Below are 24,794 nucleotides of genomic sequence, written 5' to 3'. Positions count from 1 at the left end.
TTTACACAGATTATCCCCATAAGTAGTAATTAGGTTCTATAGTGTCCTATTGAATTTGGACTGAATGCAAATTTTTCAGTTTTATGTTTTGTTGGAATGGGGGTTTGGAGTAAGCTGTCATCATAAACATAAGGAAATGATGTAGTATACTAGAAAGAACACTGTTTTGGGGTCAAGTATAGTTCTTACTACTTTGGATAAGTTATTAACCTCTCTAAGCCTCACTCTTCTCCCATCTGTGTAATATTTTCTTCCTCTCAAGATCATTCATCAAGAAATAAGTAAGATAATGTATGTAATAACTACTCAGTAAATATTACTTCCCAGCTACCTTACTTCATGGGATATGTTTCAAATTTCAAATAACCAATTAATATATGAGTGTTGGTTGGAAAGATTCTGATCCTTAGTTGGGAACTACTTGTATTAACATGTCACAGCCCTGGATATAGTTTATCCTAGAGAAGTGTTCTAGTATTGCAAACTGTAGGTGGTTGTCAAATCAGTTTAATAAATTATGACTAGGTTATCTTTTTAATTAAATAATAGGGGCCTACCTGGTGGTTCAGTGGTTAAGAATCCACCTTGCAATGCAGGGGATGCCGGTAGATCCCACATGCTGCAACTAAACATCGGCATGCCAAAACTAAGACCCAGTGCAGCCAAATAAATTTTTTTTTTTAAGTTTTTAAAGAAAGAACAGAACAGATTTTAAAATATCAATGTGGTGAGGATATTGTTTCATGAAGCTTTTGTTTCAGCTTTCAGTTTTTTACCATTTAGTATAATGTTAGCTGTGTGTTTGCATATGTGGACTTGAATATGTAGAGGTACATTCCTTCTATACCCACTTTATTGAGAGTTTATCATAAATAGGTGTTGAATCTTATCAAACACTTTTTCTGCATCGAGTGAGATGATTATGTGATTTTTATACATAATTTTTTTTAATGTGGTGTAGGACATTGGTTTGTGCATCCTAGAATCCCTTAATCTTAACAATCCACTTAATCCTTTTAATATATTGTGTATTTGGTTTGCCAATATTTTCTTGAGGATTTTTGTGTCTATATTCAGTAGTGACACGTGTCTGTAATTTCCCTTTTTTGTGTGTTTTCTCCGTTTGCTTTTGGTGTAGGGTGACGTGGGCCTTATAAAATAGGAAGTATTCCTTCCTCTTCAGTTATTTGTAGTAGTTTGAGAAGGATATTAAGTCTTCTTGGAATGTGTGGTAGAATTCACCTGTAACCCCGCCAGGGCCTGGACTTTTGTTTGGGGGAAGTTTTTGATTACTGTTTCAGTCTCTACTAGTGATCGATCTATTAGGATTTTCTATTTCTTCATGATTCACTCTTGGAAGACCTTCCGTCTAGGTTGTCCAATTTGTTGATTTATAGCTGATCTAATCTTTTGTATTTCTGTCATATCCATTGTTATTTCTCCTTTTTCATTGTTGAGTTTATTGGTACCTCCTCTTTTTTTTCCTTAGTGAGTCTAACAGTTTGTCAGCTCTCAACTGATCTATAACTATCCTCATATCGCTAACCTAAAGTTTTGTTTGAGGTGATGTAGTATGATTATTCGGAGAAGGCAATGGCACCCCACTCCAGTACTCTTGCCTGGAAATTCCCATGGACAGAGGAGCCTGGTAGGCTGCAGTCCATGGGGTCGCTATGAGTCGGACACGACTGAGCGACTTCACTTTCACTTTTCACTTTCATGCATTGGAGAAGGAAATGGCAACCCACTCCAGTATTCTTGCCTGGAGAATCCCAGGGACAGAGGAGCCTAGTGGGCTGCCATCTATGGGGTCGCACAGAGTCGGACACGACTGAAGCGACTTGGTAGCAGCAGCAGCAGCAGTATGATTATTATTGTTATAAACAAAGTACAAAGTGTATTTTCCCTTTCAAAGTATTCCTCTGGAAGTCTACATATTTATTTCAGCTCTGCTGCTATGGCTCAGAATGGATATGGAAATCCTCTTTCAGAATTGCATCTTCTTCCTTGGAACATAGTTCAAGTTCTAGAAATAGCCAGAAGTCATTTGAGGCCAAAATCAATAGCTAATTTGGTTTTGGTTTAAAAAGAGGATATCATTGGCTAATATTAAATATTATTAGGTTTTTGAACTAAATTTGGTTGGCTCGAGCAAAATAAGTATTTTTTGAGCACCTATTATATCTAGGCACTGTGCTAAGTGCTGACCTCTAAGAGCATATGTGAAGACAGTTATCATCTTAGAATTCCTAAAATATTTTGGTGAAGGATAGCAACAGTGAAATGAGGGTTCAGTATTAAAGGGCATCACACTGAAATGTCTGAGCCCATGTATATTTGTAAGATTCCTACTATATTATTCTAAACTTGTACAGAACTCACTAGAATGCACAACCAAATCAATTCATCTACAAAGTATATGTTTCTGAGTGTGGGGCACCGCTGTGGCAGGCAGCAGAAACATGAATATGTAAACTGAAGGAACTTAAAAATCTAAGAAACATATCTATTCATCTATCCACGAAAAAAAATGTAAGTGCTGTAACAGATATGAACAGAAAGCCATGGAGAAAAGAGGGTGCTGTCTTTTCCTTTAGAGCCAAATCGGAGCAATGTGGACCTCACTGGACTTTTTTCATATAACTTTAGAGTTAGTGCATACTTGCAATGTATATTGTTCTGCAAACTTCAATAAGTTAGACCTGAGGTAAAGGTGGTCTGGTGCGCTGGCCGAGGAAGGGGCAGAATGAGCCAATAATCCTCTAGCACACCACCCGGAGGCGGGAGTCCAGAGGCAGTGCTGCGAGCGTGACTTTTAGTGGGCCTGAGTTCTCTGTGACATGCCACTTTAGGGTTCCGTACACTTCTCTTTATTTCTATTCAATTTGGATTTTAGAATATGAAGTGTGCTTTGAATATCTTGAGTTTAGTATTTTTTAGAGCTTAGGGAAAAAAAAAAAACACACATAATGAGATCCTGGAGGCCAGATGATGCCCTCAAGATGCCAATGTGTCTAATCTAAACAAAGCAAAAGGCATAAGTTTTAATTGTGAAAATAGAAAATATTAAGTTGCAAAATCCTACACATAAATGGGGCAACAGGATTGCCCTGCTATCAGCTCTGCTCTACAGAGCCAGAGTCTATAAATGTAAGAAACCCATTAGTAAGCCCCACCTTAGCACTGGAGTCATTACATTCAGGCAGGACAAGGTGGAGGCTACACCAATTCTGAAGGGTTTCATTCATTTCCAGGGGACAAACCTTAGTGCACCAGGTCACATAGCTGGTAACAGAACTAGAACTCAAACCCAGCCCAAGTTTAGCTTGGAGAAAAATCTGTTCTGTATGACACAAACAACTATTGTCACCAAGGGATTCAGAATCCTGAATAAAGAGGAAGAAGTACAGGCCACTGGCCCTACTGTGGGTTGCTCTGGTTCAAGGCCACATGTATCTAGCACTGCACAACACAGACACAAGGACAGATTTATGAGGGTAAGGCAAGCTTTGGCCCACCATGCTGGCAGAAACCCCACAGAGGCCAGTGGGAGTGGGTAGGGCTGTTTAATATCTTCAGTACCATGGCCTAAGACATGCTGCCTTGCCCCACAGAGCATCTGGAAAGAAGATGTAGGAGAGTGACCACGTCAGGCAGTAAAAAGCAGCTATCGAGAATGGACACAAAAACAGCATGATGACACCTGGAAGAAGGAAAAAGGCAAACACTCAATTTTTATGAAGCTGTCTTATGTGTATTTTCCACCCTCTAAGTTCAATCCCCATCTTTCCAGCCTCCAATTTTTACTCACACTAAAACCATTGGCACATGAGCCTTACCTTTATGAAGTTCGTGTAACTAGATAATTACAATCTAATGCAATCTCTATTTCTTTGCATTGGTCACTTAAGGCTTTCTTATCTCTCCTTGCTATTCTCTGGAATTCTGAAAGTGAAAGTGTTAATTGCTCAAAAATTCTGAAAGTGTTAATTGCTCAATTGTGTTTGACTTGTTACAACCCCATGGACTGTAGCCCACCAGGCTCCTCTGTCCATGGAATTCTCCAGGCAAGAATAGTGGAGTGGGTAGCTATTCCCTTCTCCAGGGGATCTTCCCGACCCAGGGATCAAACCCAGGTCCCCTGCATTGCAGGCAGATTGTCTACTATCTGAGCCACCGAGGAAGCTCTGACTATTGAATATTCATTGGAAGGACTGATGCTGAAGCTGAAGTTCCCATACTTTGGCCACCTTATGTGAAGAGCAACTCATTGGAATAGACTGTGATGCTGGGAAAGATTGAGGGCAGGAGGAGAAGGGGGCGACAGTGGATAAGATGGTTGGACAGAATCACCAACTCAATGGGTGAGTTTGAGCAAACTCCAGGAGATAGCGAAGGACAGGGAAACCTGGCGTGCTGCAGTCCATGGGGTCACGGAGTCAGACATGACTGAGCAACTGAACAACAACAATGCCATCTCAGATTCTGTGTTGTCAAACTCAGATCAGAAATCAGTCTTAGCCAAGAATACATTTGAGTTGCCTGGATCTCTTGTTAGAAAAAGAAAAGGAAAAAAAAGTATATTCATATTGTTTCAAGTTTAACATGTGATAGGGGTCAATACAGTATTATACACATGTGGAAAAGAGTTAACATAGCAGGCCTAAGACTGCTATCCTTAGAAAATCCTGCTTGCAAGGTGGGCCAAGAGCCTAGAATCTTGAATAATAAAGCTTCCTACACTGATAAAAACTGATGAGAGCAACTGGTTATACAAGCGAGGTAGTTAATGCAGAACATTGATTTCCTTCTGTGTAAGTCTGGAATTTTGGTACATGCTAGGCAGAGGGGAGGGGCTTCCCTAGGGGCTCAGTGGTAAAGAATCTGCCTGCCAATGCAGGAGACTCAAGTTCAATCCCTGGGTTGGCAAGATCCCCTGGAGAAGGAATGGCAACCCACTCCAGTATTCTTGCTTAGGAAATCCCATGGACATAGGAGCCTGGAGAGCTACAGTTTATGGGGTCACAAGAGGTGCACACAACTGAGCAACTAAACCACTGCCAGGCAGAGGGGACCTATGTGTCCAGCCCTGTAAATGCCTTCAGCACTGAGTCTCTAAAGAGCCTCCTAGAAGACAGACCTTCACAAGCAGTGTCATAATTCAGTGCTGGAGAATTGTGTCCTGTGTGACTCCACAGGGAGAGGATGCCTGGAAGCTTGCACCTGGTTCCCTCCAGACTTGGTTCCTTTCAAGTTTCCCTTGACTGATTTTGCTTTATCCTTTTGCTATAACAAATCTGAGCTATATGTGTGACTCTCTGCAGAACCCTGTGAGTCCTCCTAGAGAAGCACTGACCCAGGGGTGGTCTTAAGGGAGCTCCCCCGCTCCACTCCCACAACACAATTTCAATCTCAGATTTACCACCAAAGGGCACCAACATTTGTGGAGATCTACTTTGCACTAGAGGCTTCACAGGTGGCTCAATGATAAAGAATCTGTCTACCAAAGCAGGAAACATACGTTCGATCCCTGGGTCAGGAAGATCCCCTGAAGGAGGAAATGGCAACCCACTCCAGTATTCTTGCCTTGGAAATCCCATGGACAGAGGAGCCCAGTGGGCTACAGTCCATAGCGTCACAAAGAATTGTACATAATAGAGCACAAGCACACACACTTTGCACTAGACAGTCTGCTAGGTAGGTTACAAAAAGTACTTTATGCGCATTTCAGAATTACCCTGTGATTTAGGATTAAGTCTCTTTTTCAGATAAGGAAACAAAGGGTATATAATTTGGACAAGGTCCTGATTCAATCCCTCGTCTGCCTGGATGTTAAAAACTAGACACAAACTGCTTCAGAAAGCTCAGATGGAGGGAGGGAGTGTATAGTCTATGGCATTTCCACGGGAGGAACCAGCATATATTCCTCAAGAGAAATCAGAACATGGGACCTGAAAAAAACCACGTCTAAGGATAAGAAGCAGTTACAGAAAGGTATTAGAATATTGGAATACTACATCCAGAGAACAGTCATTGATTGTTGAGTTAATGAGATAATATTTTAAACCAAAGTTGTCCTGGAAAAAGGTCTCAGTAGCCATAGAGCAGCTCCTCAGATGTACAGAGCTCTTGCGGGGAGAAGGGAACTTGGTCTAAAAAGATGACTGGCTGTGCTCCAATATCCACAGCAGGCATTTTGAAATCTATCCAGAAGGGCTTCAGTATCAACCGGTGTCAGGTTTTGAGGTTCAGTCTCCCCCTTTACCCACACAGCACAGATAATCCATGGAAGGCTGTCAATGTGCCATCAATTTTGAGAAGAGGGGATCAATGGTGTCTATAAAGAACACTGCAGGAAACACTGCTGCAATGAGATAAGAGAAGGGTGAGTGGAGGGAAGAAGGGGGCTAAGAAATTTCCATTTATAGGACACACTGTGCCGGAGGATTTATATACATTACCTCATTTAATCTCAAGAATCTTGCAAGGTAGGGATTATCAGCTTCGTCTTATAGATGAAAGCAGGCTCAAATTCAGGCAACTAATATGTGCTGAAGTTAGAACTTGAACTCAGGTCTGTTTAGCTCCAAACCAGGTATCTTCTCCCCTCATTGTGCCTCTGCCAACTGGGACACAGGAGGAGCCAGCACTTAGAACTTGGACAGAGCTGTGGGTGCTAATGCTACAGAAGAAAGGGTGTGAACTTAAAGGGGAGAGTCAGGATGGAACCCAGAACCCTTCAAATCAAGTGAAAGTGAAAGTGTTAGTCACCCAGTCATGTCTGACTCTGCGTCCCCATGGACTGCAGCCTGCCAGGTTTTTCTATCCATGGGATTCTCCAGGCAAGAATACTGGAATGGTTCCCATGACCTCCTCCAGACTCAAGGATTGAACCTGGGTCTCCTGTATTGCAGGCAAATTCTTTATCATCTGAGCCACCGCTTCAAACCAAGTGGACCCACATATAAACTAAGCATATATGTCATCCTGTTCACATGAGTGCATTTTAAAAGAAGAAAAATCGATGTTCCTTGAAGAAGACCATAAATCAGGGAAATCTTAGGGAGACATATTCCAGGGCCCCAGTGTGACCAGGGCCTCAGGGCCTGGCACCCTTTACTCAATTGCTATAGCCCAGAACCGCTTCCTCGATATCAGCTGTACAATATTTCCAACACTCATGTCGCATCTCTTCATCTTTACCCCCACTATCACCTTTCATGTGACAAAAAGCTGGTTTTCCTACTTCCATTCTGAGTCTCCTACAATCTATTCTCCACATTACAGTCAAAGCAAACGTGTAAAACTGCTGCTCAGAAACCCCTTCAGAGACTTCTCCTTTGCCTCCAGGATCCAATCCCCAATCCCACACAGCTTGCTCGCTTCACTGGCCTCTGTCTGTCGCCAGCCCTCTCTCAGAAGTCCAGCACGCTGCTGCTCAAAGGCACCTGGTGGCTCCTTGCCTCGGAGCACTCACAAAGCTTTACTTCATTTTCTGAACCACCCCCTTGCCTCAGAGCACTCACAAAGCTCTACTTCATTTTCCGAACCACCCCTCCCACTGCTTGGCAAATCATCTTGTAGTTTTCATGTGTTTTTAATTTTTTCCAGTTTTATTGAGATATCACTGACATATAACTTGGTATTAGTCCAAGGTATATCAACAACTTTGATATTTTTGTATATTGCAACATGATAACCATAATACATTTAGTTAGTATCCATCACCTCACAAAGTTACAATTTTTTTTTCTTGTGATGAGAACTTTTAAGATCTACTATCTTAGCAACTTTCAAATAGACAGTACAGTATTGTAGACACCATGATGTACATTATTACATGCACAGAACTTACTTATCTTGTAACTGGAGTTTTTACCTTTTGACCAATTTCACCCAGGTTTCGTTCCCTCTAGGCATTCCCATCTAAATTAGGTCATCCTCTGATGCCCTCTGAGAACATGCTACAGTGTCACAACACATCAAAACTATATATTTTTAGTTATTTCTGCCATGATTCATTTGGTGTCTGACTCCCCCATTGGAAGGAAGTATTTGTCTGGTTTACCAATTTGATTCTTAGTATCTGATTTATGGTAGGTGTTCCTAAATTCCTATTGAACTTAAGAACATCCAACAAATATTTACTTGAGTATCTACTACGTGACTGGCACAATCCTAAGTACTAGGGATTATGGCACAAATAAAAAAAGGCCTCTGGGTGGAGGGGGGCAGGTTTGGTGTATATAGACAACAAACACGTAAATACACTTCAGGGGATGATATTACAAGTTCAGTGGAGAAAAACAGAGCAGGGCAAGAGAGAGAGAGGGAATGCGGGGTGAGAAACAGGGTGGCAATGAGCAGCAATGATAACAAATGATCACTAGTGACATTAAGAGCAATATATTTCACTTACCTCCCAGATAGACTATTTTTTTCCAGCTCTCAGACTCCAGGATTTCGTCATGTGGGTAGTAGCTCTGGTCCATCATGAACAGAATCATGAGTGAGGCCATGCAAGACAGAATGAACGTGTTGCCTTTGGTCAGGAGGGAGGTGGAAGCCAAAACACAGGAAGCATAGGGGCAGGGTAGACCCTTGTATGTGAAAGGAATGCCTGCAGGGAAAGAAAAGATGGGGTTAGCTGCTTCCCACTGCTCCAAAGCGTCCACAGGAGGAAGCCCTTCTCTCTTTGGGTCTTCCCTACCCCATATTCCAAATTCCTTCACTCTTAGGGCAGCGGCCAGCTGTAAAGAACTTAGTTATTCAGAGTTGACGTGTGGGTTTTGCGCTGGATCCGCAAGGTAAAGCAGGCAGCTAGGACCAGGCCTGTGCTCTGGCCCCTAGGAAGCCTCTGTAGAAGAGGCCTTTGAGATCTTTCTGTCTGCCTCTGCAATCCCTTGCATTGTTACCTTAGGCAAGGCAATTACCCTCCCTGGAGTTCAGTTTTCCCATCTGTTTTGGGAAACTGGAGTATGACCTCTAGTTTTAGGGTATGTGAAGCCATGTGCTCCATCCAAAGGTCACACAACAAGAAAAAAGCACAGCTGGTTCAAGAACCAAGGGTTCCCGCCCCCTAGACCAGGGCTCAGGCAAGGCAGCCTGAAACCTCCAGTGAGCCTGCAGCAGGAGAGAAGGAAGGAAGAGGGTGCCCATAGAGGGAAGGAGAGGAGTCAATTACTGCTCCTGGGTTTCTGACATCCAACAGCTTCTCCCCTCCAGTTTCCTACCCTCAGCCATAAGTCTGGTTTCCACTCACCTGTCGAATAAAAACAGAGGCGGAATGAAACAGCTAACACATACATGATGGCTAGTAACCCATTCAGAGGTCCATCCACGCCTAGAAGCAGGGCTGAGGCCAGGCCAAAAGTGGTGAAGACCGCGAAGTCATTCAGTTCAGTTCCTGCTCCAGAAGGCCAAAGTTAGAAGAACTTCTGCTCTCATGTCTGTATCTTAGTCCCCTCTGCTGGGGGAGCTGGAGTGGTGACAGCATCCTGCTGTCAGGTCCCTGAGGGGCCGGAAGGCAACGCTGCTTCCTGCGGTGGTCTGCTGATCAGAGAATGGGGTCTCCTTCTGGCTCTGCCTCAAACTGACCATGTGGCCTTAGGCAAGTCTTTCTCTGTCTAGGTCTTAGTTTTCCTGCTCTTCAACATGCAAGGGTTGGACCACAATTGGAAACAAATTAATGACATGGAACCCTTTTTTTTTTCAAGCAAAATCTTACTTGGGAATATTTTATTATATTTTAAGTGAGTTTCTCTGCTTGAGGTATTTTTCATTTCTCCACACCTCCATTACCACAACCATGGCTCCCACTCCCAGATCCGCCCTGAGAGGGAGACAGGGCAGATAAACCAAGTGAAGGCCAGGAGAAGGACAGCCAGAGACCCACAAGTGAACCAGCAGAGTAGCTAGATATAGGCTGCGGGGCTCACAGACTCCTGTTCTAGGGCTGCTTCTGTTACACTCAGAGGGACTCAACAGGGGTGGTGACTGCCGGAAGCCCGCTGGATATCACAGGACAGGGGAGCTGACCGGGGTCAGGGATGATGAATCTGAGGCCTGGACTCACCGGATCCGGAGCAGATGTTCAGGTGTCTGGTCACTGACCCGATAGCCATGTCTAATAGAAAGCTGACCAAAACCATCCAGGAGGCACAGGAGCATTTCCTAAAGTGCAGGCCCGCAGGCCAAACAGGTCAGCTCTCTCGCAGTATCAAAGAGACTCCACCCCTACCCAGCCCCAGCTAAACCAATGTGCTTCCTACGCTAGCCAGCACACATATACACACTCCTACATGCTCCCTAACTCACATCCTTTCTGATCTGTGCTGCCTTACACACCACACACACACAGACTTACATCCCTTTCATACTCGTATTCTCAACCCACGTTCTTAAAGGGCTGCCCTCTATAGGTAATCATTAAGAAATAGGGTCCCTTCCAATTCTAAATTCCAGGCGTATTCGATGGCAAGGGAGATCCTAGGTCCTAGCCCAGCCTACACAACCATCTCACTGTGGCCTCTGTTCCTCCATCTGTAAAATGAAAGGTTTGTTTCAAATGATTTCTTTAACAGATACAAGCCTATTTAGATTATCTATTTCTCCAATGTGAGTTTTGTATCTTTGAAGGAGTTGATCTGTTTCATCTTAGGCTATCAAGTCTGTGGACACAGAGTTGTTCACAATATTCCTTTATTATACTTTTAATGTCCATGTAATGATTGCTCATTTTTCATTTCTGATATTCATAATTTGTATCTTCTCTTTTTCTTGGATAGCCTGGCTAGAGGTTTATCAATTATATTGATCTTTTCAAAGAACTAGATTTTGGTTTCATTGATTTTCTTTATTTGTTTTCAATTTCTTTGATTGACTTCTTGTTTTCAATTTCATTGATTTCTATTCTAATTTTTATTATTTCTTTCCTTCTGCTTACTATGGATTTAATTTGCTCTTTTTTTTTTCTAGTTTCCTAAGATGGAAGCCTACGTAATTGATTTTAGATCCTCCTTCTTCTCAGTTTTTTCAAAGACTTTATTTTTTAGGGAAATTTTAGGTTTACAACAAAATTGAGAGTAATGCAGAGATCCATTACCCTTGTTCTCACATATGCATAGCCTCTCCCATTATCAATATCATTCAACAGAATGATACATTCTGGCCTTGATATATACCAAAAGTGACCCTACACTGACACATTGCAATCATTCAAAGTCCATAATTTACCTTAGGGTTCATTCTTGATGTTACATTCTATGGTTTTGGGCAAAAGTATAATGGCATATATCCATCATTATAACATCATGCAGAATATTTTCACTGTCCTAAAAGTCCTTTGTGCTCTACCTATTTATGTTCTCCCCAACTCTCCTGACAACTATGATCTTTTTACTGTCTCCATATTTTTGGAGACATATTTCCTTCATATATCCTTTTCCAGAATGTCATGTAGTAGAGGTCATATAATATGTAACCTTTTTAGATTGGCCTCTTTCATTTGATTATATGCATTTAATGTTCCTCCATGTCTTCTTAGGGCTTAATAGCTCATTTGTTAACACGGAGAGTGATAGTCCATTGTCTGGATGTACCACAATTTATTCATTCATTTATCTACTGAAGGATACCTTTGTTATTTTCAAGTTTTGGCAATTATGAGTAAAATAGCATGATCATCTAAGTACAGGTTTTGAACATAGTTGTCAATTCATTTGCTTGATTGTACGGTAGAAGTTGGGCTTCCCTCGTGGCTCAGAGGATAAAGAATCCGCCTGGAATGCAGGAGACCTGGATTCAATCCCTGGGTCAGGAAATCTGAAAAAGGGAATGGCTACCCACTCCAGTATTCTTGCCTGGAGAATTCCGTGGACAGAGGAGCCTGGCGGGCTACAGTCCATGGGGTTGCAACAAGTTAGACATGACTGAGCAGCTAACACTGACACACTGACTCATGCTAGGAGTATGCTTAGTTTTGTAAGAAGCCACCAAACTGTCTTCCAGAGGGGCTGTACCATTTTGCGTTCCCATCAGCAATGAGTAAGTGCTCCTGTTGCTCCACATCTTCAGAAGCATTTGTTATTGTCAGTGTTCTGGATTCTAGTCATTTTAATATATGTGTAGTGATATCTCATTGTTATTTAATTTGCATTTCCATGATGACATTTGATGAGTATCTTTTCATGTGCTTAAATGCCATCTGTATATCTTCTTTGGTGAGGTGTCTGTTAAATTCTTGGGCCCTTTTCAAATTGAATTATTTTTTTATTGTTGAATTTTAAGCTTTGTATATTTTAGACTATAGTTCTTTATCAGATGTATCCTCTGTAAATATTTTCTCCCAGTCTGTGGCTTGTTTTCTAGTTCTCTTGACATAGACTTTGGAAGAGCAGATTTCTTTTCTAATATATGCGTACAATGTATAAATTTCCCTCTAAGTACTGCATTCACTGCATCTCACACATTTTGATAAGTTGTATTTTCACTTTCAATTAGTTCAAAATATTTTTAAATTTCTCTTGAGACTTTTTTTGTCTATGTATTATTTAGAAATGAGTTGTTTAACCTCCATGTACTTTGGAATTTTCTAGTTATCTTTCTCTTACTTATGGTTTAACTCCATATGGTCTAAGAGCATACTTCGTATGATTTATATTCTTTCAAATTTGTTAAAGTATGTCTTACAGACCAGAATGTGGTCTATCTGAGTGAGCTTGAGAATAACATATATTCTGCTATTGTTGAATCAAATATTATATAAAATATCAATTAGATCCAGTGGGTCAAGGGTACTAGTCAGCTCTATCCTTCTGATTTTCTGCCTGCTAAATACCCAGTTATGGTAACAGATCCATAAAATTCTGCTGGCAGTTCTATCAGTTTTCATCTCATGTGTTTTTGACACTCCAAATGATTGCCAAGGTATCTTTCACACCCTACCTCCGGGGATTCCTTCTCTTTGGCTGTGCTGGATGTCCGCTGCAGCGCAGGCTTTCTCTAGTGGCACACAGTGACACGCAGGCTCAGTAGCTGTGGGGAGCTGACTTCTCTAGTCGCGGCACATCAGCCTAGTTGCCCCACGGCATGGGGGATCTTAGTTCCCAGACCAGGGATCAAACCCACATCCCTTGCATTGGAAGGTGGATTCTTAACCACTGGACCACCAGGGAAATCCCACCTTCAGGGATTCTGTGTTTCTCTCCAGCACATGCTCCCAGACCCCCTATGAAAGCAGCTATAACAATCTCAGGCCAACTTGCCCTAGGAGGCCACACCCAAGTTGACGCACTGACTGCAATGCTTGGGTGGCCCAGCAAAAGCAAACAGAGAGCCTGACCCTAGACCTCAGCTGTCCCTAAACAACCTTAGAATTTCCTTTGTTTAGACCCATATTTATGTGTCTAGGGGGGCTTCCCTGGTGGCTGAGCAGGTAAAGAATCCCCCTGTAATGTGGGAGACCTGGGTTCGATTCCAGGGTTGGGAAGATCCCCTAAAGAAGGAAAAAGCTACCCACTCCAGTATTCAGGCCTGGAGAATTCCATGGAGTAAACAGTCCATAGGGTCACAAAGACTCAGATACGACTGAGCAACTTTCACTTCACTATGTGTTTAAAGGGAATTGGGCCCACCATCATGGCCTTAAATACTACATTCCCAGAAGATTAGGTTCAACTAAGAAGATAGAGATTTTCTGCTGCAGGTATGTCCCAATCTATGAGACCCCCAAACCTAGATTTAGAGAATTTTCAAACTGGAAGGGAACTTAAACATCCTTAGGTAAAACCATCTTATTTTATGGATGAGAAACAGATCCAGAGAAGTTACTTGCTAATGGTTATAAAGAATCAAATAGATTAAGAGGACGTTGCTTATATTATAAAGGACTTGTGTGTGTATGTGTGTGTGCACTCAGTCGCTCAGTTGTGTCTGACTCTCTGCAACCCCCATTGACTATAGCCCACCAGGCTCCTCTGTCCATGGGATTTTCCAGGCAAGAATACTGGAGTGGGTTGCCATTTCCTTCTCCAGGAAGGAATTTTCCTGACCCAAGGATCGAACCCACATTTCCTGCATCTCCTGCATTGGCAGGTGGATTCTTTACCACTGAGCCACCTGGGAAGCCGATAAAGAACTTACATTTTTTAAAATATTTATTTATTTGACTGTGCTGGGTCTTAGTTGTGGCATGTGGGATATTTATGTGGGATCTTCAGTTGCAGCATGCAGGATCTAGTTCCCTGCTCAGGGATCGAACCCAGACCCCCTGCACTGGGAACTCGGAGTCTTAGCCACTAGACCACCAGGGAAGTCTCCATGAAGAGATTATCTTTAAAGCTCTGATTTCACAAAGGCATTGAAATACAATTCAATTCATAGAAATATAATTTGCTGACAATTTTTGAGGGGACCCATACTCATGTCTCAGACTTTCCAGAACAGGGTTAACTTTAACTATTCTGCCAGGTCATATGCTGTAATTTAAGAATCAAAAAAATATTAATGGTACCTGCCTACCCAAGGATTGTGCAAAGGCTACAGGAATGGAGTCTCTTGATTTTCTTATAGAAACCATTCTAGATTGCCATATCTGGAAAGATCTATAGAGATCATAGTTCCTTGTTTTACAGATGGAGAGGGACTTCCCTGGCAGTGCAGTGGTTAAGACTATGTGCTCCCAATGCAAGGAACATGGGCTTCATCCTTGGTTGGAGAACTAAAACCCTACATGCTGCAAAAAAAAAAAAAAGATGGGAGAAACTGAGGTTCAAGATATGACCTAGCCAAGGTCACATATTAGGCTGGTGGTTAGAACTGAGGCTAGGATCTTTGCCCCTTGACTCCTAACCCACTGCACTTTCTCCTGCCCCGAGTCAATCTGTATGTCTCAGTGCTTTGTTCTCTAGACAAATCCCTCCCTCCCTCATGCCATTGGTTCCAGCTCTTGGCAAAGAGCTTGCTGGGCTCCCAAACATACTTGCAGAAGCTGCAGAAGATGGAGAAGAGCCCCAGGGACATGTTGGCCAGGGACAAGGCATTGACAACATCCTTCCAGGTAAATTCATTCATCTGGGGATGGCTCTGCTCTTTGGTCAGGAAGAAACTGCTGCACTCACCTGGGGCCCAGGAGAGAGGGTAATGGGGTTGCCAAGGTCAGAGAGTCCCAAAAGAAGCTCCCCAGGGACCAGATACCTCCTGCTCCCCTAGACCTCACCCCAGAACTGCACCCTCCCAACATCATTTCACTGGCTGGAATGAAGGAGACTACAGGTTAATGGAGGAGACCCAGGAGGTGAGACAAAGGTGCTGAAGATGAATGCCTGTGAACGTTCAATAGCAAAATGAATGAACCATAGCTATGAATCATGACCACAGCCTCCACCCTTCTCTGACACCTCTTGCCCTACAGCACAGACCTCTCTCCAGCCCATACAGTAACCCTCCTGGCACCCCCATGGCCCAGGGTCCAAGGGGTATGGGCCATTCCCCAATCTGAGAGATGAGCCCCTTGTCATAAAGACCTTTAACATAAATGAGCCTCCTTTATTTTTACATTACAAAGTAAGTAAGTGTTAAGTGTTAGTTACTCAGTTGTGCCCGACTTTTTGTGACCCCATAGACCGCAGCCCATTTTCCAGGCAAGGATACTGGAGTGGGTTGCCATTTCCTTCTCCAGGGGATCTTCCCAACTCAGGGATCGAACCCGGGTCTCCTGCACTGCAGGAAGATTCTTTATCGACTGAGCTACAGGGGAAGACAAAGCTACTTTTAATACTCTAGAGTGAGCCCACAGGAATCAAAACACTGGCAAGAGGTAACCCGTCACCCCTAGGAGTGGCCCAGGAGGCGAGAGGCTGCCTGATGGGAGGGAAGCACAAAGGGCCTGCTGCAGATCCAGGCTCCTTTGCCCCTCCAGCCACACTCTCTCCCTTAGAAGGAGAGGGTGTGGCTGAGGTGCCCCAGGGTCCTAGTTCAGACAGCCCCCAGCAGCAGGCCGGGTACCAACAGCGGAAGAGATGAGAAACACGAAATGAAGACAGACAGCGCTGGATAGTTCACAGGACACTTACCACATTCTCTCTCCCGATCCTGACAACCTGGGGAGATGCTACTATAATTTTCCCCATTTCACGGTTGAGGAAACTGAGGTCCTGAGAAATGGACATACTTGCTCACAGTCACATATTAGGTGAGTAGAATCAATTCCACCTGTTTGATTCTAAATCTGGTGCTTCTTACTAGGGGCGTGATCTCAGCAGGAGGAGGTCTTTGGGGCAGGGAGTGATGAGGGAGCTCCTCCCAGTGGGGCAGCTACAGCCTTTCCACGCAGAAGCAGCCCCTGCCCGTCCTCCTCTCTCCCCCAGCCTCCTTTGGCAGCAGGGGTCAGCTGGCCCTGGCCATTTTCACAGTCCTGCTGTGTCTGTGTTCACTCTGAGACCAAATACGTGCACTCCTTACACATAAACTGCATTGTGAACCTTGCTTTTAGAGAAAGAGCCCCAGTGCTCTCTGAAACAGGGAGGCCCCGCCGGTTGTAAACACACTGCCCACATACAGAATCCTGCACTTGAGTAAAATATACAAGTTCCAAGGTGTTTCCACGTCTGTTTTCTCATTTATTCCCCACTCATTTTCGAGGTGAGGAAGCTGAGACTCTGCTTCCATATAGCCCCTCTGTACAGCCCCAGGCATTTCTGGTCTTGGCAAGAGCTAAGACAAGTCATGGTCCTTTCCCATAAATACTGCTGCCAAGATGCATAGGGTGAGAGGGGGCCAGACTTGGAGTTTAGAGCTAAAAGTTTATCAGGCAGCACAGCAGAACTAACTGCTCCCATAGGCCAGCTTTATTCACCAAGGGGTATCAGTAGCTATAATAATCCCAAAGCCACTGGGACTCCTGAGACCTTGTCATGCCAGATTCCCTTAAAATGTAAGACAGGAAGCAATGCTAGCCAGACAAATCTGGGATGGGAAGGGGAGCAAAGGACTAGAGTTATGTTCCCTCCCTGTCAACCCTTCCCTCCTGGTCTGTCCTGAGTCTCAGGGCTCAGCTGGCAAGACCAAACACCTCTATTCCAGTCTAGCCTACTGTTGCCTGGAAGATTAGCATCCTAGCATCTCTGCCTCTCTGCAGAGATACCTGGGGTATGTCCAACAGTTATGAGACATACCTCATCTATACTGCTTCACCGTTTAATTAATGTTCAATTAATTGTCTACCAGATTATCTTGTTCATTCACAAAGCATGTTCATTTCTGCCGTTTCCAATGGCCCTGTGAGGTCTGCCAGGTAAAGCAAAGACTCAGAGAGGAGAAGAACCTCATTCAAGGTCACACTAGAACTGGCAGAACAAGACTTCCAACTTCACCTTAAGGGTTCTTTCCTGTGTACTCTGCTGTCTACCAACCAACAGGACTGATCATTTTTGTATTTGTTGTAAGCTCAGATCAAGCCAGGTGCTGAGGAAAGTCCTTGGTACCTGCCTGGACCATACAACTTACAGTCTATTCAGGAAAAGAAGACTCATGCATGCATGTGGAGACTTACAGACTGTTCATGGTGATAACTCATCTTACAGGTGGAGAAACTGAGGTTTCAGGACAGTTAAACAATTTGTCCCAGTAAATGGCGGAGCCGGGATTGGAATTGGGCCTCCTTTTTCCCAATTAAAAGCCATCTGCAGCATAATGTATAGGCTCCAGGTATGAAAGGATATGGACCTGAGAGTAAGGGCTGGTGAAATTTAGAGAAAAAAAAGAACAGTCCATTCATTCAGCAAACATTTTGTCTTGGGACAAAAAAGATTAAAACCTGGTCTTGTCTCTCAAAAACCTGGTCTGGCAGAGGCTTCAACCCTGCACAGAAAGGAAGAGGTCACAAGGCTGCTGAGGGAGCATAGAGGAGGGGTCCTGCCTGTCAGGGGGCTCAGAGGAGGGATCAGAGCCGAGGCCTTGCCCAGCAGTGGCCGGCAGGACTAGCTTGTGTCGCTCCCCAGCTGCTTGGAGGTCATCAGTGGCTCCCAGCACCCTCAGGATGGAGCTCAGCTCCTTCATCTGATATGCAAGTCCTTTCTGCATCACCCCTCGAGCCCTTCTCTGCCCCCTTCTGGTCTCGGGTTGGGTGGTGGTCCTCTTTGGGAAGCCTGGCGCGCCCTCAAGTCTTGAGGTGCTCCTCCTCTGCACTGCCACATCTCCTTGCTCACCGTGTGACAGTTGGCACTCTGTATTGGCACCGCCTATGTAGTCTTCCTTCTCTAGTACAGGGAAAGGAACTTGAGTGCCGACCGAGATCCCCGGTGCCCAGCATGAGGCCTGACAACAGAAGTTGTTCGGTGATTGTTAAATTAATAGAGCACTCTGGTGCTTGCCTGGGATCCTCTCCCTGCACTCAGTCCCTCAAAGCCTGTCCAGTCTGTCCCATGAGAAGCCTTCTCAAACGAACAATCCAGCCTCTTCAACACACCCAAGCATCTACCTGATGCTTATGATCTTCCATTATTCACTTTAAAATGTGTTTGCTGATTTGCCCTGCGCCCGGCCTGCATGTTCCGGGCACACAGAGCACCCTCAGGAGGCTGGGAATCTGGTCGGGGAGGCAGATGTGTGCAGGGACAGTGATGGCGGTGTGACGAATATTATTGGACAAAGGTTTGTCCGGTTGCTGAGTGTGTTCAGGAAGACTAAGTCTGTGAGGGGGGCAGGGGAAGGCTCCACCAACAGGATATTTACGACTCTATAAGCATAAACAAAAGGGGTGGGTGGTAGCGGGAGGGCGGGGCGGTGGCGAGGGCAGCTTCTTGGCAAAGGAAATTGCAAGAAGGAAAGCACAGTGAGGCTGGATCCCAAGGAGAGGGGCGCCTGGAGGCAGAGCCGGCAGGGAGGACACCATTGTGATAGCTGGTGTGATCTTGCATTGCCGCTGTGACTAGGCAGTAATGTTTATTTAGTAAGAGGGTGTAGGAGGGTGTCTTGCTCAGATGTGGGTTGCGAGTGGAGGGTGGTCTCAAGGGGAGAGGCTGAAGAAAAGGAAATCAGCCATGAAACTGGTGAGGAGAACGAGGTGAGCGAGCCGGAACGGCAGACGCTGCGGCTGCTCCTGAAAGGAGTAGGGAGGGTTGCGTATGACTCGGGGCTTTCTAGGGAAAAGCAAGGACAGCGGGGTGGGTTCCGTGCGCAGGAACCCGGCAGCATTGGTGCGAGAACGCTCCGGGTGACACTTCCCGCGGGCAGGCAGTGAGCCACGGGCACAGCCACTTGTGTGAGAAACGACCTGCCTCCCCGCGGCCACCCCACTCCACCCGCTACCCTAGAGGCCAACAGCCCAACAGAGAACCGGCCTCCTCCTGACGGTGGTCCGTCCAAGCTGAAGACATCAGCGTGCTCCTCCTCGTCCCTCCCTCTCCGCTATTCCTCGCGCCCTGCGGGATGGCAGCAACGGCGAAGATGCCCAGGTGAAAACACAGAAGAGACCAAGCCGGGGCTGGGCGCCAACACGTCAGGACAGCTCTTTCCCCACTCCTGCCACCCCTGCTCCCCGCCCCCACCGCTGACAGCACGTGGAGGAGGCACGTGCTGCTGCGGATGCTTACCTGGGGACCAGACATTCTTACGTGGGGTGGGGGCCCACACTCCTCCCCCCGCTTCCTGTGCGGTGGAGGGGCCAGCCAAGGCAAGCGGGAGCTGCCGACCTAAGCCTCTCACCCCTGGCTCTTAGCTCACAATCCCCAAGAGGCAGGGGAGGGGCAACAGGGCTTTAGTTGGCATGAAGAGGGGCCTCATTTTGCAGGGGAGCCCGAGGTCTTGAAGCGGCAGCACGGGTAGGCGGGTGGTGGAATGGAGGGATCTGGGAGGAGTGGACTAGTGTAACACGACGAATGTGCAAAGGCTCAGCAGGTGAAGAGACGAGCGTGTGCACGGTGCATGGGAGGTAGGCGGGGAGCTGGGGGTAGGTAAAGCTGTAAAGAGACGCTGGGGGTCCAGCCTGTGAAGGGCCCCTGGAATATAAGGCCCCTCCTCGTGGGCAGGGCTTCGGCTCTGCTTGGATCACTGCTGTATCTTTGAGCCTGTATGAATGCTAGGCATACAGTACCCTCCCGCCCCCAGCCTCAGTATTTGTTGGATCAATGACAAGCCGAGTAATCTACACTCAGTCCTGAAAAATTGTACATTTTAAGTAGGGAAATGACAAGGTCAAGTTGATTTAGAAAGATTATCCTGGCAGCCATTGTGGAGGAAGGCTCTCTTAAACACCTTATGAGCTGGGGCTGTGGTGCTGGAGCAAAGACATCTTGTTAGACAGCAGCAGACAGGACCAAGAAGTAGCCTGACCAGGAGCCCCTGCGAGAGGGAATGCCAAGACAGCAGAAGAGTGAGAGGGAGGAGGAAAGAGCCCCTCTGAGGTATCCAGGTTCCGTAACTGGACGAGTATGTGCCACAGACACCTGTTAGTGTTCCAGAGGATCCCAAGCACTACTTCTAATACTGCCCCACATTCTCTACCCTGTTGCTAAGTCACTGCAGCAAGAGCTTCCAGGGCCACACAGAATATGCGAGAGAAGGGGTGGAGTCAGGTCAGGTGACCCCTTGCCTCACCTGGCAGCCTGGAGAGGGAAGAGAAGAATAGGATCTAGCCTGTCCTGAGTGGCTGCTAGCCACTGGGCACTGTTCTCAATGCTTTACAGACATTATAGTCATCTTACTGGGTTTTTTCAAATGCCTCTAATGTTAGTATTAGCATTCCCATTCTCCAGAAGAGGAAATGGGCATTAGTCAATTTTACCATTACTAGTTAGTGGTTCTAAGAATTGAACAGTTTAACACTAAAGTCACACCTAAGGTATTTGAGAAACTAAACTGGAGATCCAGGATGGAGGCAAGTAAAGCTGTGCTACAAGTCTAAGCCCAAGTGTCAGGTCAGCTTCTTTCTGTCATTTATATTTCTCTTCATTTTCCCAGGCAACATGAACCATTAAAGTGGCAAAATAAAAACTGTCACATAATGATCATAATACTGGCCTTGACTTTTAACCAGATTTACATCCCAGCTCTAGCATTAACAGAGGTGTACATCTGAACAAGTTACTTTGGTTTCCTGAACCTATTTCCTTATCTGTAAAATGGGATTGCTGTGACAATAAGCTTATAATTTATATTAAATAAAAATACAAATAATAAACATATTAAATAATGCTCAGCACAGGACAGAAGCTCAACCATCATCATCATCATTCTAAGGACATGATCATGCATCTGTTACCCCGGACATCCCCAAGGCTTCCTTCAGAAGGGGGAGAGGAAGTAGGGAGATCTAATAAAAACCCTCCTCTCGAACTGGCAGAAGTTTCTCCCTTCCTCTCATTCTGGATCTCACAGAAGTAGAGAACAGGAATGGGGGAACATGTGCTTCTGGCTAGTCCAAATTGAGGCGGCAAGAGTCTGGACTTTATTCTAAGTGTAAAGAGAAACGTGGAGGTCGTTTTTTATAGAAGTATTATAACCTGATATGCTTTTAAAGGATGATGACAACAGCCTCTGTGGAAATGGACTGAAGGAGGGTGAGAACAGAGGCAGAAGGCACTTGAGGAGGTTACTGCATCCATCCAGGCCAGAGATGCTGGCAGCTTGGACCAAGAGGGTAGGGGTGGAGGCGCTGAGCAGCAGTCAGAGTGGGATATATTTTGAAGACAGAGCTGAGACTTGCTGACTGGTGTGGGAAGAACAGGATGACTTGGGTTTTGGGTCTCAACAGCAGTGTGACACAGGTGCTGATGGAAACAGAAGGACCGGTGACAAAACGGCCTTGGGGTGTAACTCAAGACTTCCATTTTGGACACGTTAGGTTTGTAATGACATCAAGTGAGACTGTTGGATAAATTAAGTCTGCATGAAACTCAGGGAGAGATCAGGATAGGAGACACACATGTGAGTCAGCAGCATGTGGGTGGCGTTTAAAGCCAAGGGAAATGATTAGATCACCTAGCAGAGAAAGAAAAGAGGACCAAGGACTCAGCCTCAGAGCTGTCCGAACTATTAGTGTCATGAGACAAGAAAGATGCAGGGGGTAAAGTGGAAGATGGTAATGTTCCAAATCAAAATGAAGAACAAAGCTTTTAAAAAGGGAGTAGTCCACGAATCGAATGCTGCTTGGACTACAGAAGTCCAGTTACTCCAAGCATTCAGTCTCCTTCCTCCCAAGCTCCAGGTTCTTTAGGGAAGATGCACCTCATCTTGTGTGTGGGGGTTCTGCACATGGGCTTTCATACTAGAAGTGTGGGCTCAATTATTCTTAAGTTGTGTGACCTTAGCTAAGTTACTTAATTTCCTCAGACTTTGATATATGCCCTCTGCATGTTCATCACTACTCAAGTGAACTACTTCCATAGTATCCCCTACACACGTTACTCTGTCACTTCTGTATTTATTTCTTCACACTTCTATGAAGAAATCTTCTAGGACTGTCTTAATCAGCCAGAACAGCTTATAGATGGGAACTAAACAGGAATGTTAGAACCTGACCTCTAGCACTTTGTACCTGTATAATCACAGGTCAGGTGCTTATCTCTGAGATGACCCAGCTCTGTAAAATAGGAACACTATATAATACCTTATGAGTGAGTGAAGGCGCTCAGTCGTGTCCGACTCTGCGACCCCATGGACTGTAGCCCACCAGGCTCCTCCGTCCATGGGATTCTCCAGGCAGGAATACTGGAGTGGGTTGCCATTTCCTTCTCCAGGGGATCTTCCTGACCCAGGGATCGAACCCAGGGTTTCCCGCATTGCCGACAGACGCTTTAACCTCTGAGCCACCAGAGAAGTCGTATAATACCTTATAGATGGTGATTATATAAAGATTAAATCAGACAATGGCTATGCCTGGCAGAAAAAGAGCTCACCAAACAGTATTTATCATCTCTGAATCTCTACCACCAGTGATCTCAGTGCTTGTGGACTGATAACTTAGAAGCCAAGGACACAGTCAGGCCTCCTTTCCCTCCTTCTAGAGCCCTCACAGGAGAATGGGAGGCACAGTCAGTTGTTACTCATACTCGGTGAACCTAAGTAGGGCCAGCTGGGTGGATTATTGAGGCAAATACAGATTGCTAATTATTTTGGAAAATTATCAGGGAGTGGATTCCTACCATCCACACACTCAAGCAAGAAATGCAAGCATTATCTAAGATTCTTTCCTTCCATTCTTTTTGCCACACGGTACCAGTTAACAAGATGGTGATCTACTGTACTTTTTAAATGCCACACTTCATCAAGCCTAAGATGACATCCATTGTTAAGACACACGATTATTTCATGTAGCTATAAGAAAGAAAAAAAAATGCTGCCACTTAAACAATGACCTACCACTGACTTCTAGAAGCATCCAGGTCTCAAGAGATTAAATGTGGAGGAAGAAAAGTACATCTTACGATTGATAAAATACAGCACTTCTCATTCCATCACCATCTTAATCCAGACCTCCAATATCTCTTGCCTGGACTGGGATGAAGGCTCACAGAGGTTTTGCCTCCACTCATCCTCTGTTGTCAAAATGAGATTTCTAAAAAGGTCAATTTTATCAACTCCCTATCCCCAATCCTTCAATTAGCTCTTTTCTCATACCCCTCAGCCAATACTCTTCACTTTAAACTAGCTCCAATTCCCCAAATGTTATATTACTTCTTGTCAACGTCCCTCACGTGCAATTTTTTTTATCTAGAATTGTTTATCATCCTATTCATCTACCTATCTCCTAGCTGTTAGAAGTAAAACTGTTCTGGTCAGGAGATGTCTCAGTCCACCCGTGATTGGCAGGATTATTTTGGTTGATGTGGCTTGTTAAGTGGATATTCCTTTGTTTATTCACAAATAAATTCTATCCAAAAATGAACCCTCCCCCTACCCCGAAAGACAGCCTTTCCATAGAGAGGACAGTTGGTACCCTCCAGATAAGCTCTAACTCTTGTTTCTCAGTTCCCAAGCAGGTGTCAGCTCCTCCAAGTCTTCTTAGGTTCTCTAAGCTGAGTTAGGTAGCTCTCCTTGGTGCGCCATGACATTCCATGTGTACTTCCATCATAGCCCTTTTTATACTATGTTGTGATGGCTGAGTTACTTTCTCCCCAACTAGACTGTGAGCTTCCTGGAAACAGGGGCCTGTCTTACTCAGCTGTGTCATTCTCCAGAATCTTGAAGCTAGAAGGCACTTAATACTTAGTAACTAAGTATTATTTACTTATGGATGGGTGGATGGATGGGTAAATGAAAAATGGTTACTGTATATAATCACTGGGTATTAGTTCCTCTAGGAGATGCTACCTCCAAAATAACTTCACAATGCTCCTTTCTCTGAACTTGGTAACCAGCTTAACCAGGAAATCACAATGGCACCACCTAGTGGTCAATGTAGGGAGTAGGGTGAAGTAAGCCAGACCTTATCAATTGCTTCACTTTCACTTTTCACTTTCAAGTATTGGAGAAGGAAATGGCAACCCACTCCAGTGTTCTTGACTGGAGAATCCCAGGGACGGGGGAGCCTGCTGGGCTTCCGTCTACGGGGTCGCACAGAGTCGGACACGACTGACGCGACTTAGCAGCAGCAGCAGCAACAGTCCATGGGGCGGCAGAGTCAGACACGACTGTTGCAACTTAGTGCACACACACACACACACACCGGAATTACACACTATCGCTAGCCAAGCCAGGCCGTTTATCATCCTCCAGTACCCAATATTCTGCTTCCCAGATGAATTTGAAGCTAGAGTTACACAAACTATTAAATAGCCTCAAGCCCAATCTTAAAC

General features: G+C 45.0%; 1 protein-coding gene across 2 annotated transcripts; it reads right to left on the bottom strand.

The window, feature by feature from the left end:
• Positions 1-1,569: 1,569 nt before the first annotated feature.
• TMEM269 (transmembrane protein 269) lies at positions 1,570-24,712 on the bottom strand. 2 transcript variants are annotated; one of them, XM_070368282.1, is made up of 6 exons: positions 22,607-24,712; positions 14,981-15,119; positions 10,076-10,173; positions 9,263-9,406; positions 8,420-8,620; positions 1,570-3,703 (listed from the first exon to the last, which is right to left on the bottom strand). In XM_070368282.1, exons 2-6 carry the CDS (start codon positions 15,070-15,072, stop codon positions 3,576-3,578), a joined length of 663 nt encoding a protein of 220 aa, XP_070224383.1. In that variant the 5' UTR covers positions 15,073-15,119; positions 22,607-24,712; the 3' UTR covers positions 1,570-3,575. The 2 variants fall into 2 exon arrangements, 1 of the variants encoding a protein (XP_070224383.1); XR_011463730.1 differs by lacking the exon at positions 1,570-3,703 and adding exons at positions 4,990-6,364; positions 6,462-6,626 and having other exon boundaries at positions 14,981-24,712.
• Between the last annotated feature and the right edge of the window lie 82 nt (positions 24,713-24,794).

The sequence above is a fragment of the Bos mutus genome, chromosome 3 (genome assembly GCF_027580195.1).
Source record: "Bos mutus isolate GX-2022 chromosome 3, NWIPB_WYAK_1.1, whole genome shotgun sequence".
In the NCBI taxonomy this organism is placed as follows: Eukaryota; Metazoa; Chordata; class Mammalia; order Artiodactyla; family Bovidae; genus Bos; species Bos mutus.
Note: the sequence above shows the minus strand (reverse complement) of the source record. Positions and strands in the feature narration are given on the sequence as shown.

Coding starts and splice junctions, on each gene's coding strand:
- TMEM269 (XM_070368282.1), bottom strand. CDS start 15,072: ATGAATGAATTTACCTGGAAGGATGTTGTCAATGCCTTGTCCCTGGCC. Junction 10,174..14,980: donor ATCTTCTGCAGCTTCTGCAA/GTATGTTTGGGA, acceptor CCTGCACTTTAG/GAAATGCTCCTGTGCCTCCT. Junction 8,621..9,262: donor CCTCTGTTTTTATTCGACAG/GTGAGTGGAAAC, acceptor CTTTCCCTGCAG/GCATTCCTTTCACATACAAG.